We start from the raw sequence: 15,476 nt of genomic DNA on the forward strand, positions 1-15,476 counted from the left end.
CAGACAGATGGCCAGCCATCCGTCACACACTACGGCCCATATGAAACAGCAATGCCAGAGAAATAACAGAAAAATCACAGCTTTGCCTAAGCCACAAATACTGTAATAATAATAAGCCAGTCATTTTAGCTCATGAGAATTTTCCTCCTCAGTGGTTATGAAATAGGCTGGCACCCCAGTCTGTCTCTCTGCCATGAGTTAGTCAATAAGCAGACAGCCACAGCACTCTGAACTGTCAAACTGGTTTTTGAGCGGCTTCTAATGGTGTTTCTACAATATGAGTCTGGTGTATTCTGATGTGTGTGCATATGTGAGAGAGAGAGTGACAGAGGGAGGAAGAAAGAGATGTGATGAGAGAGACTATGCTGGGGGTGATAAATTAGGAAGCTCCCAGTGCAGCCCCAGTCTCTTTAAATCATCTCACTGACTCAGAGTTCTCTCAATAATGTATACATGAGCTGAGGGCAGGCTTTCTCAGGATTTAGAGCCAGCAGTTAGTCTGAAATCTCAATGCGCAGTGCACACTAGGTCGATAAAGTAAATTATGTACGCTGTGCAGTTAATCACTAAAGCTGCCTTCATGGCACAAAACTTTAAGATGCCAAAAATTATTTCTCATAGTTGTCATTTCATTATGGAAAGTTAATCACAATCAGGTCCTGTATTATCAAATGTATCTAATCTTATCAACGTTTCTCTCAGTAATAATTCCAACATCAAACATAGCAGCAGCACAAACAAAACCTAGCATATATCTTGTTGTTGTGGTTGTCCTGATGTCTCCTCCCCTCTGGGCCATGTGGAGGACAGGTGCCTGCTTCGCCGCCCGGCAGAAAGGCGAGTTGGCAGCCGGGCCGCTGCCTCCTCCTCCTCCCTGCCTCCTCTGCCAACAACCCCGGCACATCTGTGCCTGTCCAGGGTGCCTAGTGCCAACCACCCTGCTCCTATTGTTCTCTCCTGAATGCACCCAACGCCCATGGGAAAAAAGGCTGAATACAGTGTGGTACCACCTACACAGCCTGTTAGATAATCTCAAGACATGAAAGACTCTCTTAGCCTAGATTCTAGCAATGCCCTCTGATACTTTTGTCTTGTAGCATTACACAAGGAAAACACCAAATGGTAATTTCCAATAGATGCTTCCTCTTTCAGCTTCAGTCCAGTTCAGTTCAGAATTAGACACTGACTAAAGTGAGCACAATCCTCAATGAACGTAATAAGCTCCAGTGTGCATACTGATAAAATCATATCTTATAATATACCCTACAGTTGCAGTATATCACTGTTGTCATGTGAAAAACCTGTAACTCCAAATTTGGTGATTTTCTTAACTTGAGTTGAAGGATTACACGCTCCTCTGGTTTGAGAAAATTCTGATCTCTTGGGCTGATGAAGCCCTTTCAAACCCCATTGGATAAATTAGTTAAGCTAAGATCAAGGCTGTTTTTCTTGTTCCTGAAAAGATTACATTTTTAGAGATAAGAGGTTTACACTTGATAGTGACAATATCCTATATATTGTATTTACCATATACATTATATCACCATTTATAAATTATACTGCATTATATCATAAGGTGACAAATTATTGGGTGAGATAGAAATCTTGCAGGAACACACACATGCACACAGCCATAATGACATGAGCAATAACCATATGGAAATCCTATTTTGCCATATATATTTCTTTATCAACCTCCATCTGTTATTTTCTCTTTGCCTATATGTGTTATTTGCCTGCAATAGTCCAAACCCAAACACACACACACACATACTGTCAGGGAATTACAAATGTGTCCCAGTGAGAAATAGGATTGGGGAGCTTTAATTTATCTGTGCGTGTGTGTGTACTCATGTTGGAGGTGGGGGTGGGGGTGGCAGTGCGGCCAATAGCAGATTTATCAGGGCCACGCAGGCTGGCGAATTATTCCAAATAGGAGAATCAGCCTCTCTCGCCTTTGATCTCTCTTCGCCCTTCTCTCTAATTTTAACCCTCCTTCTTCTCCTCCTCCTCTCTGTCTATACTGCACCATTCCAGTATTCTCCTCCACCTCTCTGCCTTCTGCCTCAGCCTGCAGACAGCCTGTTTTACCTTCTGTTGCTGCCCTTCTCCTTCATCCTGTCTCTCTCCCTTACTGTTATCTCAGTATGTATGTGTGTTTGTACGACAGGAGGAGAGTGTGAGCATGGGTGTTTGCCTGTTTTTGTGTAAGTGTGGGTGCTTACACACAAGCGCGCGCACACACACACACACACACACATACAAATACAGCAAGCTGCTGGCTGCAATACTAGGCCCGCTGGCGGCGTCCCTGTACAGCAGGCTGTTTAAGAGCTCCGATTATGGCCCCCGCCAGCGTGGTAGGATTCCTGGCGTGTCACAGGATTTAACAACATCCAAATCACTGTCCTAGTCTCTCTCAGCTCTTCCAGACTGTCCTGTCTGTCACTCTCTCACACACTCACTCACACACACACACACACATACACACTCACACGGATCGGGTTCCATGGGGCAGTAGGGAGAGCAGAGGGAGGGAATATGGCAATATGCAGAGTGAGGACACTGTTATGCCCTCGCTCATAAAACGTCTAGGCGACACTAATATAGTTAGCACTGTTGGTACAGCTGTACACACAATGTATCCATGGCAGCGATGCAGTGTGAACGTTGGCCGTGGTTTTGTTGTGTCATGTTGCGTTTATGTATAGTGGCGAGTCTTGTTCTGTTGTTACACAACCGATTTTGTGAATGAAGAATCACTCATGACTTGCTATTTTATGAGGTCTGGCTCAACTGCAGGGTTACGTCATTGTGCAGAGTAGAGTCCGCTGGGACCACATATAAACACACACACACACACACACACACACACACAGATAGACACAAACTTGCACGGGTCACACAGGCACACTCCTGCACCATACAGCGATAGTTTGATTTACATTGTGAGCTGGTCCCCAAAGAGAGCTTTAATTTAATGGGGTAATTATACACTGGGAGAAGGAAGCAGCCGCACTCTGATTTATGCACACACACACACACAAATACACACACACGTACACACTGTCCCTGATGGGACAGGCTCTGTCTTTGCTCCAAGGACAACTATCCTTCTGTCTCCTCTCCCGTTCTCTTCCTCAGTTTCATTCAGTTCCTTGGATTTCGGCTCCTCCTGCTGCAGAGACAGGCTCTGCTCCCTGGTCAGCCTCTCTCTGTGTTCGTCTGCCTGCCTGGCTGACCCACTTCACAGGCAGTTACAGTCTCCATGTTCCAATGCAGACTCACTGGGGAACAGCAAACATTACTACTGTGCAACTTCAACTAAATGGGCAACACTCCCTCCAAGCAAACCACACACACACACACACACACACACATAACATGCGTGCACGCTCAAAGACACAAGCACTATACGAGAACACAGGCCATGTATCAACATGCGGTGCAGAGTGTCATGATAAATGCAGTCAAGAGGCAGTGTATTAGTCACGTTGTTAGTGGCCGCAGCCCCAGAGGAGGAGCTGCCTTCATCAGTCATGGAGGTGGAGGTGGAGGAGGGAGCAGCCACAGGGCTTCCCATCCCCGCTCATCGCAACACACAGCTTCTAGGAGGAGCTCAGCTCAATGACTGTCTGGGGATAGTTGGACGTATGTAGTTCTAAGAAGTGTGTGAATGTGTTCTCTTTAAAAGAATGTGTCATTTTCAACACATAGATGTACGTGTGACTTTTCAGCATGTTTTACTGAGAACATGTATTGTTTGTTTGTTTGTTTATTTATTTATAAGGACAACACACATTAATCAACATTTCTGTAAATGTGCCAGTGTTAGCCAGCTGCCTAATTTTCAACTGTAGTCCTTTTGGCGAGATGTTTTAAAACCTATAAAGTGATAAGAATTTACAGAACAAAGACAACAACATGCCATAGAGACAGCAACAAAACAAGGCAGAACACAAGCCATGCAAAGCAACAGGAAACAGCAAAACATCAACACAACAATACAGCAACAACAAACACCATTTCGGCACATAATAGTCATGCAAGCAACACGAAGCAACAACACACAGCCAAGCAATACTGACCACAACCAACTTATGATACATGCAGACATGCAGAGCAGCAATAACCAGTAAACATAAATAAAATACAGCAATCATTATTTAGATCTTATTAAAGTGTTACCAAATTGTTTATTATTTATTGACCTAGTTTGTGTTGAAAAGTACCACAAATGTGTGTTTTCCTAAATGAGTGATAAATGAGAAATAGTTGAGTACATGTAAAGAGAGAGTAGTGCAGGCAAAGAGAGACCGAGTACTGAGTCGGCCTGCAAGGATGAGACAAGTACAGTAAACCAGTCGGAAATCTAATTGTGTCTGGAACACCAACAGGCATGGAGCAACAACCTTGCTTCTCATAGAGTAAGGGTGTTTGCGTGTGTGTGCATTCTTGCCTGTATGGGTGTGTGTGTTTGTGTGTGTATTCATACATGCATTTGTATGGGCGTGTATGAGTGCGATGTGTTCAGCGGAAGAAACTTACACGCCTAACCAGAGGTAATGATGCAGTCCTCTCAACCTCAAGGCCCACAGATGCGCAGCAAAAAGCAGCTGGGCCTCAGCTGAGACAGCACATTCTCCGAGTCTGACAAAGTCAATCTTGCTCTCTCTCTCTTTCTCTCGCTCTCTGTCTCGCTCTCTCTTACTCTCTCTCACTCTCTCTCACTCTCTCTAATCCAACTTGGAGGCTGCATCTGCTAAAACCATATTCCTCCATGCGGCAGCCATGCTACTTCCTCTGATCACATTCAGTTGACTTAAAGCTTGGCGGAAATGCAGAGGTGTCAAATAAATGCAGAAATTACCATGAGAAAGTGGCGAGGCAGGTAGATTGGTGGAAACGAATTGCAGTGGGAAGCAGAGCGAGGGAGAGAGAGAGAGATGGAGAGGAAGGAAGGGTGCGGGAGAGTAGCTTAGAGCAATCCCAAAAAGGAGAGCGGGAGAGCTTTAAGTCTCGGGGGAATTTGAAAGCCGCAGAAATCCAGTTGCGGATATTAAGAGGCTTAATCTAAGAGCTTGCTGAGGCTGAATTTTGCTGTGTGGGCCCCATCACTATCATCCTTGACAGAGGTTAGAGAAGAGACGAGGGGGATAAGGAGGAGAGGAAGAGGAGGCAGATGGGAGCAGTGACGAGGATAGGGAGCCGTGTATCATAATGACAGCCTGACATCCTTTTATAGGAGAATTAAACATTGACATAGCGCACAGGTGTGTGTGTGTGTGTGTGTGTGTGTGTGTATATATGTGTGTGTATGTGTGTGTGTACCCTTTCACTGGTGTTCATAAGAGACCGGCTCTGTCTCTCAACTCCAGTGGAAATCCATTCAAACAGCATGTTGGATATAGTTAAAGCCAGGGAGTTTGCGTCAGACGTGAGTAGAGGAATCAGAGTCTAATTCATTCATTCCTTAATTAGACATAACCAAGTGATCCAGCTCTAGTGCGCTAGCCAGGATGACATAAAGCAACACATGCTGAGATGAAACTCATTATCATCAAGCTGCAGATGTCTCCCAAGAGAGGAGAAGAAAAGAGAGGAGACTGGCAGGCAGGTGGATGAGAGGAATCCCCACTGTCTCTGTGGCATTCTGTTCTTCTCTGTGGCATTCCTGCTTCATTTGATGTGAATGTTTTAGTATAATGAAATGCTTCGGTGATGTAAATTGTACAAGGCCCACAAAACCCTCACTATCACAGTGTTTTTGCGCGGCAGTGCTGCTACGCTATGGCGCTTCGGTCTCGTCAAGTTGACAGCAAAACCAGAATGTCTGTCCGTGACAATCCATCAAGTGTCTTTAACGGCCCAAACGCTGCCTCTTCTCACAGATTCATGATTGTGTGTTGTGCTGTGGAGCCACGTAGCTTCGCTCTGTCTGCAGGGAAATAATTGCGTATGCACAGCAATTAAGTCTCATTGTGCTTATTGGAATTCAATGGCACATTCACAGGAACCATCAGTGCACCATCTATAATAAGCAACACAATGAATGTTTTAACCCTCTCTCTCTCTCCCTCTCTCTCTCTCTATCTCTCTCTCTCCCTCTCTCTCTATTCAATTTTATACTTATTAAACTCAAAGAGCTTTATTGTCATCACAATATTGTCTTACAAAGCCGATGCAAACATATGGAAACAGCTCAAGTCTAGTGCGTTCACTCTGTTATATACCTATGAGTTTTAAGAATATTATACATGTTTATATGACTCTCTCTCTCCCTCTCTCTCTCTGGGTGTAGGAGGTATAAACCGGGCAGGCGCGGCGGTGCCGACGTTCTTGCGGACCCCCACGGTGATCCAGCCCCACCTGGACATGAAGCCTTTCCTGCAGTTCCCCATGGAGACCGCCCCACCCCCACACAGCATGAGCCTCTTCCACAACTTCAACACAGTGAGAGCTGACCACACACACACACACACACACACACACACAAACACACACACACACTGCAGTCATTTAACACGCCCAATGCAGTATAGACTCAGCACAAAATATACTCAGAAAGACACACAACAGTGATTTTTAAACTTTTTCCAGGGCTCAGATTTTAAACACATTTATTATGCAAGACCCAGTTGCCTATTGTATGGGCTAATTTGATATTTAACCTTCTTTATAGGATATTTACATACTGGCTTACATCTACCTTATCCAGATCCTGGGAATGTATGGAGGGAGTAATATAGCCAGTAGCTTGTACAATAGCTTGTTAAATTATAATTTTCCTGTCAAAATCTATCAAGTGTTTTTCAAGAATAATTTGGTAACTTGTTTTTATGTCCCGCCACCCTGGTACATGGTATGCAGGACGTTCCGTTGTCATGGTGGTGTCTTCGTGTATAACTCCTTAACTAATTAATAAAACAGATAATTAATACATTAATTTGCTTAATTAATTATGTCATTGGCATATGTTTAATATAGCATGGTGATTATGACAGGATATTAGGCAGTTCAAGTGACTAATTTTCAACTTTGGATCATGGCCCAGTCTCAAAAATGCATATTGTACAACACTTAGACAAGCTTCCCTGTACATTCTGCCTGTAAATACTGTCTTGTAGGATGCATACATTATTTCATGTACACACATCTAGAACTACTCACAATTTCCCATCACTTAAAAAGAAATCAGAATTAAAGAGCGGTTCCAAGGCCAGCTTTATAGCACTGTGTAGCTACTTCAAACACCATCCTCTGTACAGTGTGTTTGATGTGGAATTTTCTCCAAGGGAGAGGAATTCTCCTGTGTCCCCAGGCCATGACTAACGTCTGATCATTTAGATTAGACCATAGGGACATTTAGCATTTCACCAACTCAGCACAATGTGCCGCCTGCTCCCCCAGACTCCATTAGGGAATGTAAGCTCTTTTCTAGTCAGCAATATGTAAAATCCAGTGGACTTTATATGTAGGTGTATATGGGGCATTGCTATTTCTGGACCATGTCTGGAACAGAGTTATTCTCTGTGTGTGTCAGCCTTGCATATTTGGCTGCAGTATGCAGGGGGCCGCATAGCAATCTCTTGTAGCTAAATGTAAGTATTTGTCATGTGTCTTGACCGTGTGTGGCACTACAGAGACAGTAACAGCCGTCCAGAGACCGTTAACCACAGTTTGACTATGCAGCCATTTTAATAGCCCTCCATGGGCCATAACTGGAAGCACTGAGGTTAAAACTACAATGCACCCAGCAGACATGGATTAATAGAGTTACTGTAATTATACAGGCACTTAGTTTCCACTCTCACATCTGTTAGCACGACCCTGAAATCATTCTCTTTTCATGTCTTGCTTGCTTTCTCTTATTCTGTCTTGCTGTCTCTGCCTCTTCATCACTCTGACTCTCTCATTCTCTCTCTCTCTCTTTCTCTCTCTGTAGCATTTCCCTCATGTATCCCAGCTCCCCATACTCCTTTACAGAACGTTAACTATGTCTACAGGTCCACAGGGACATTGTTAATAGCTGGTGCTGCTGATGACTGCAAGCCAGTCCTGAGTGTTTTACAGCCCTGTGGCCAGGAGATGGGGCCATAGGAGAGGCATGGAGGACATCCTGACCTTAACTTCACTGCATACTGGCACATACACATGTACAGTATTTAAAGGCTTTTACTGCATTGTGAGCACTAAAGAACAATGGGAAGTGACAGACACAGGAGGAGGATTCACTCATCCTGCTGATGCAGTAGGTGTTTGATTGAAACGTGGGGGAGAGAAGACCATAGGGGGCCTGAAGTGAACAGGCCAGGCTCAACTGTTTTGGACCTGTGATGTGTTATAGCGCATTTACAACAGATGTGAAAGAAGATCCATCTGTGGTTTTTGCTCATGAAGACACTGTAATGTGTTTCCATGCAGAGAAAGTCACTGCCCTCAGCTCTCCAAACTTTGTGTTTGCGTTTGAATTAGTGTTGAGTGGTTGAGTCAACTTATATTGGAACACTGAGAGTAAGAGAGTAAGTGTTTGCAGCTCTGCTTTCATCACTGACCAGATTTTATGGCTTGTCGGGCTTTTAGGCAGAGGAATGTTTAAACAACCAGAGATTCATACTCTGCTTGGGTTTCATGTATTTCATATAATTGAACGAGTGCAGGGTGAACAAGGATTAATTTACCTTAAAGGTATCAATTCCACTGTCTTAGGTTTCTTTGCTTGGTGTGTGTCTGCACAACCCACTGATGATAAATATTGATATGTACTATATTTCAATGAATGTATAATAGCAGAAATAAGACAATGTCCCTGTACAGCAGAGCGGTGCTTTCAGACTACGCTGGCAGCTAGTTAATGCTGTTATTCTATCATTCTCTCTTAATAAGTGATCTATGCTGAGTTTGTACAGTCTTAATGAGACTGCACTTCACATTGAGGGTTATTAGCCCCAAAGCAGAGGAATGGCCTCTCCTAAAGCCCTATACAGCTTTAATGGCTCTCTAATGTGATTTGTCCTCTACCTGCCTGTCTCGCCCAATGCGCCTCTAGACAGTGACGAGGCTGAATAATTTATCTGCAGCAGCTGGTGCCGATATGGAGACACACACACACACACACACACACACACACACACACACACACACCTCTGAGCCGAGTTGCCTGCCCCGACGCGGACTCGCTCAGGCTGCAAAGTCAGGAATTTCCGATGAAGGTGTCTAATCATGCGAAGCCATGCGCAGACTTGTTGACGCTCACCTGCTGCGGTTCCCTCCCTCCTCCTCCTCCTCCCTCCCTCTCCCCCTCTCCTCTTTTCCAAAACAGCTTTCTCCATCGGTCCAGGTCCTTGTTTACAACACTTTTCTTTTCTTTCAACACTAATCTTCCCGGACTAGTCCCACTCTAGTTGACTTGGGTGTCGTCATGCCTGTTCCCTCTAAGGACCCCTACAGGCTTCAGTAGACTGAGGCTGATTTGACGTTCATGGAAATGAAAACGTAAGCCTGTTAGAATATGTTTTGTTTTGTGCAGTTACACAAGGGGCTTTATCAGTTCTGATGTCTTACTGAAAGGGCTCACATATGTGCATGTGTTCGAGCAGATGCAGCGAGAGGCCAGGGAAGGAGGGAGTACTGTGTGTATGTGTGTGTGTGTGTGTGAGTTTGGGGTTGAACATGTGTGTGTGGTTGGGGGATGTGGTCGGGGTTGATGGGCAGGGCAAAAGCTCCACTTGCTCACGATGACATTTGATAGACGGTGAGAACAGAGGGAAAGGGGGGGAGTGGGGCAGGAGGAGAGAGGGGAGCAGGACGCACAACACTGACTGCATCTGGACAGGCTGAGTATGCATGAAGAAGAGAGAGCACGAGCGAGAGGGGGAGGAGAAAAGTGGGAGAGTACAGTGCGGGAAAAGTACTACAGGGAAGCGTGAGAGAGAGAGAGAGGAGAGGAGAGAAAGGAGCTGAGGCAAGAGGAGAGGAGGAGGAGGCTGAGCAGAGGAGACAGGCACTTGTTAGATGATGTGTCAGTGAAGAAAGAGAGCGAGGGAAAGATTTGGAGAGGAGGAAATCCTCACGGCAAACACTTACTTCTTCTCCGGCAGCAACTTAGATTCAAAGAGAAGCAGAGAGTGTTGAAGGGGAAAAAAAACAAACAGAAATCTTAGTTGGCAATGTATCACTAGGCGCAAGTCCTGCTTCTACCTAGTTAGTTTGTATTCAGCATTGACAACCAACCCAGGAGGCTGAATGAGTGAGGAAAGAGCGCCACACACTCTCAGTCTCGCACACGGCGAGACTCAAACACACACCACGGCCAGCAGCACACACACTGGAGGACCGATGCAGCTCCAAGCTCCTGCAGACACGGAGGAGAAGAGGGTGAGTACCTCAACACAAATATGAGCGTCGGACACACGCGGAGACATGGGTGCCAGTTTGGAGCTATTCAAATCAGGCTGTGAACTGTGTCTCAAACTGGACACAACTCAAAAGTAGAACTTCAGGCTTCAAAGGCTGTTTTTATCTGGCAAGGCACAGGATTTACTGTTGCTGCCAGAGTGGTCCCACCGAGAGTCACAGAGCAGTGCATTCCTCACTGCTGGAATCCAACACTCCCAAACATTTCGTTGCAAGGGCATTGACTGAAACACACTTTGGGGAGAGGAGAGAAACAAAGAGAGAATGAGACAGAGGGAGATTAGAAGAGAGAAAGTAAGAGAAATAAAGACAATAGAAAGAAGATGTTGGCACCTAAACCTGGTGCATGCAGTCGTTTTGTGTGCTGTTGATGTATGACCGGTCAGGCTGCTGTTTGGGCTGTTTCTCCCTGAGTCTGGAGGCTGCCCCATGTTAACAAAAGGCATTAGGGCATTAAGGCGTCAAGGCCCCGTGGAACCGTTGACGTGGCCCCTGAGTGATGCTAAAGTCAATGGTCTGTGTTCTTTTACTTTCACCTGCCAGGGTCCTTGCCACATTCAAGCAGCACTACTCCAGTTACATCACAAGACGGCTCTGCTCTTATTTCATGAGGAAAGGTCTTGGACGAAGTTTGGGTATAAGAGGCCACAAGAAAAGCCCCTTAAAAAGCCTCGCTGGCTGCTGGACAACGTTTGTAACAGTTGAGAACAGTTGACTGGCTTGGTCATAGCTGACCCACGCCCAGAAAACTGGGCTGGCTGGGGAGGAATCCGATGATTCAGTGTACAGTATTCCACCAGGCTTGTTCAACTCTTATTAAACTTTCTGTAAAGGGGTGATGGGTCACAGCGTGGACACCCACACATTCAACGCACACCCATTCAGATATGTGTGGTTGGTGGGAGTTGGCATGATTTAATCTGTCTGTCACAAGTAAAAGAAGGCAGTGTTGATTGTCGAATGGATATTTTATTATAGTCACTATGTTGCACAAGCTATTCCATAGGCTTCAGCAAGCTAATGCACAGTCATTGCTAAGCTGTTCATGCAGTTGTTTAGATAGTTATCATCCACCGGCGTCATTGCTCTATATCCGTTCCCCCCTCTATCCATCTGCGTTCACAGCACCAGCAGTGGAGCCTGATCTATAATGAGGTGGAAAGGATCAGTTTTGGGGGAGAGTGAAGAGAGGGAGTCATGGACGTCGGACAGCAGGGAAGAAAGCCAAATGAGATAAGAATTTGAGATGAGGATGTCCGGCCTGGGCCTCTCTCTCTGTTCTCTCTCCCATTTCTCTCTCTCTCTCTCTCTCTCTCTTTCTCTCTCTCTCTCTCTCTTTCTCTTTCTCTCTGTCTCTCTCTCTCTTTCTTTCTCTCTCTCTCTCTCTCCCTCTCTCTCTCTATCTCTCTCTCACTTATTCTCTCCTCCAGATGGTGTGTATCTGCACCGTCTTGCCACCCAGCTAACTGTGTCAGCCCTCCTCCCTCTTTCTTTCTCTTCTCTGTTTACCCTTTTTCCTTGGGGTTGCCGAGTAACAAGCCCTGTGTGGATTTTCAAATTGTTTTTGTTTGACTTATGAGAATATTCATTTCAGCCTCTCCCTTCTCTTTGTCTCTCCTCAGGCCAAACTCTTGAGCCATTTTTATATTAGATGAGACTATGGCTCTGGGTGCAAGATAGCTTGAGGGAAAGCTTGGTGATTAGCCAAATTAAACTTAGTGATGAGCCAAATTGAGTCATTTAGACTCTGTCGGGTTCTCCAAATCAACAGAGTTGCATCAAAAGCTCTTTCTGGAACATTCCCTCACTGCCTTATGAATACAGAACACACAGCATCATATTCAAACCATTTTGTCCACCAGACCAGGGCCTTTGTTTTCCCTTCATTCCTTTTAAGTACGCATTCAGTGTCTCATCAACTTAAAGTTTGCCTGCGTGAGCTGCCTGCCAATGCTTGCATACACAAAATGAAGTGCCAGACAATTGTCTGTGATGGAAATCCACACCAGCCATTGACTCCAGACAAATGCTAATGTCAATTAGCCATGATCGCTAGATAAATTTTGCTTCAGACATAGATAGATAATGGCGCGGAGCCTGGTCAGATCAGTACAAGCAGGATTTCTTGGGTCTTTGTGTCTGGGGCAGTGTTTAAATGGGGGGCTTAGCCACCGACACATTGGAGAGCTGCTAAAGCGAGCCAGTTAAATTTATACGAGGTACTTAACATCCCAACAGTGATGGACGTCCCAGCTGAAACAATTAGTACAGGGCCAGTTTGAAGCTATTGTAACAACCTGGTTAGGGTCACAAGTCTGAGCTTGGGTAGGATGCAACAGGTGTGATCCCAGTTGTAGCAACACTCTATCAACACTGTTGACCACTGACTACTGAACACACACACACACACACACAGACACACACACAGACACACACATGGGTTAGGCTCTGTAAACACTTCAATGTGTGCTAGGGTCTGGGATGAGCATGCACAGATGTGTATGGTCATTTAGTGTCTTTTGGGCAGTAGCGCGGTGGACCTCAGGTGTTCCTGGTGCTACACATGCCCAACACACTCCGCTCAACACTGGCCTCTACCATCAGGTGTAGAGGGCAAAGCACGTTCAACCCCCTACATCATTATGATGGACTGGCCTGTCGACTCAGCACCAGGACTTTGGGAGTACAAAAGTGTACAAGTATGAATTATTTCTCACACATTTCTCTCTCTCTCTCTCTCTCTCTCTCTCTCTGTCTCTCTCCCTCTCTCTCTCTGTCTCTCTGTCAGATGGACCCGGTACAGAAGGCGGTGATCAACCACACCTTTGGCGTTCCGCTGGTCAAGACCAAGCGGCCAGTCATCTCCTGTAACGTCTGCCAGATCCGCTTCAACTCTGAGGTACAGTAATAGATGGTTATACTTGGTTTTGAAAGAGTTTCGTAAAGCCAAGGGTTGTAGAATACCCTGAACCCATAGAGGAGCGTGGAATCCTTCAGTTGAAGTTAAAACATGTAAATCACCAAAATGGGCATTAGCCTACAGGGTTTTCACCCAACAGCGACAAATATTGCTCTCTCTCCATCTCTCTTGATCTCTCCATGACCCTTTCTGCCTTAAAGGTGCTGTATTTCCAAAGGGTACACACACACACCTTTCACCTAACACACATATCCCTCAGGAATGTGTTTGGAGGGTCCCCTATCCTGTTTGCTGCTGTGTACTCTCCCCAGACAGGGTATTGACACAGAGGACGTGTCTGGTACATTTGTTTGGGCTGTGTTTTGGCAGTCGCGACCCCGTTGGAATTTTACTCATTTCAAAACAGCAAAGTGAGGAGTTTGTAGAGGCAATAAGCACTGCAGCTGAAGGCCTCGAGTGCTGCCGCAGAAGCCGAGACCGTGAAATAGGATTTTTTTCCTGCATTTTCAAAGGGATTTTCTCTTGCCCATCAACACTGAAAAAGCTTGATTAAGATCTTGGACATGCGGGTAAGTTAATTTCATATAAGCATACCATGAAGTTAAAATCTCTCCAGAATTAAATGCGGCAAGTATTTTTTTCTTGCTTTTATATAATTTGATCAATCTGTTTTATAACAGCAGTTTCATCTGTTTGTCCATATGGTGTAGTTTATATCTCCAAACTCATAATGGGAGTTTAATCGCACACCCACTGGTACATTACAGATGACGAATGAAAGAAAACAAAAATCATATGGGAGTATTTCATGTGTAGTGTTACCAATCTATTCTCAGTCTTTTCTAGAAGCTTGAGACCGATATGATAGACAAATAACAATATCAACGCCAAATTTCATAGTAATTCTGGTGTGCAGTGTATAATTTGGCTGTGATGGTCCCTATTCTGTGGTGCAACCTTCAGAACCAGGGCATCCATCCATCTGCAGTACACAGCGCTAGGGAGTGGACCAGAACTATATATACCCTGTGGGTCTACAATCATGGCTTCCGTGTGGTCAGGGAGCTGCAAGGCTGTAATCTTAAGTCTTAAGTCTCTGCCTGTACATCTTCATAGGCAACAGGAAACAGTAAGACAGGGATGTTTACACTGTGAAGTACTTTGGGAACCCAGAGCTAGAGGGCAAATAGTGGCTACCTCAGTAATGATATGGCCTGTTGGACAAAGTTATGATATACACTACCAGTCACACGTTTGGACACACCTGATTGAATGTACTATTTTTTTCAATATCTTAAAGCCATTTTGATCTAAAGGCTTATGCTTAAATGCTTGAAATTGGTTTCTTAGACAAATACAAATAGTGAAGTTAATGCCTTTTTTGGTGACTGCATTATTCCATTTGTGTTATTTTATAACTTTGATATCTTTGCTATTATTCCAAAGTGTGACAAATAGTCAAAATAAAGAAAAATGCATGTGTCCAAACGTTTGACTCGTAGTGTAGCTCTGTGTGGGTATTAAAAGATACTTCAGGTGAAATTATTGTTTTAATGATACTTTGAATAGTGCCCAGCTAGAAGATATGACATGGAGGGAGGCTACAGTAGAAGCACTGAATGCATCCAATGGATCCAATACATACAATACAGAATCTACTGTATTTTTGCCATTATATCTAGCCTAATTCTTAACTGAACAGACAAGATTATAGTATCATGCAAGAGAGAGCATTACTGACGCATAAAGCATGTGAGGAATACTGTTTATAGCCTAGCATGTGACCCTTCTTTCGAACAAATCGGACACATAAATATTCTGGTAAACACTGACATTACCAGCTAATTAAGGACTAAGCACTTTACCTCTCAGAGAACCATCTTTGACCCCAACAGCTGTCGCTCTCTGAAATGAACCTTAGAGGGCTGCCTGCCCTCCTCCTCAGAGTCCCACTGAATTTATGTTTCACAGAAGTGGGGACTCGAGACTCGACTGGCTTAGGTTTCATAAGAACAGAGTCACCCAGTGAGGCTCATGCAATTTGTGTTGTGTATGTCTGCACGTGTGTGAGTTAACATTGGGTGACATCTGTAACAGTGTCTTATGTCCTGGCTCCTGACAACAGATGACAGACGGAAGA

The 15,476-nt window shown here is 44.8% G+C and overlaps 1 protein-coding gene across 2 annotated transcripts in view; it reads left to right on the forward strand.

Annotated features, from left to right (window-relative positions):
- znf385a (zinc finger protein 385A) overlaps positions 1 to 15,476 on the forward strand; it is a 54,483-nt gene that overhangs the window by 21,670 nt on the left and 17,337 nt on the right. The window contains exons 2-3 of one of the 2 annotated variants that reach the window (XM_071524885.1): positions 6,302 to 6,453; positions 13,205 to 13,315. In XM_071524885.1, the coding sequence (XP_071380986.1) occupies positions 6,302 to 6,453; positions 13,205 to 13,315 (263 nt within the window). Of the gene's footprint in view, positions 1 to 6,301; positions 6,454 to 9,961; positions 10,378 to 13,204; positions 13,316 to 15,476 lie in introns of those variants that run through there. The other variant, XM_071524886.1, reaches the window with a different exon arrangement.

Source organism: Centroberyx affinis, unplaced genomic scaffold, assembly GCF_046629955.1.
Source record: "Centroberyx affinis isolate AG114_WGS23_722 - 3 ecotype Tasmania unplaced genomic scaffold, CSIRO-AGI_Caff_v1 ptg001245l_1, whole genome shotgun sequence".
Lineage (NCBI taxonomy): Eukaryota > Metazoa > Chordata > Actinopteri > Beryciformes > Berycidae > Centroberyx > Centroberyx affinis.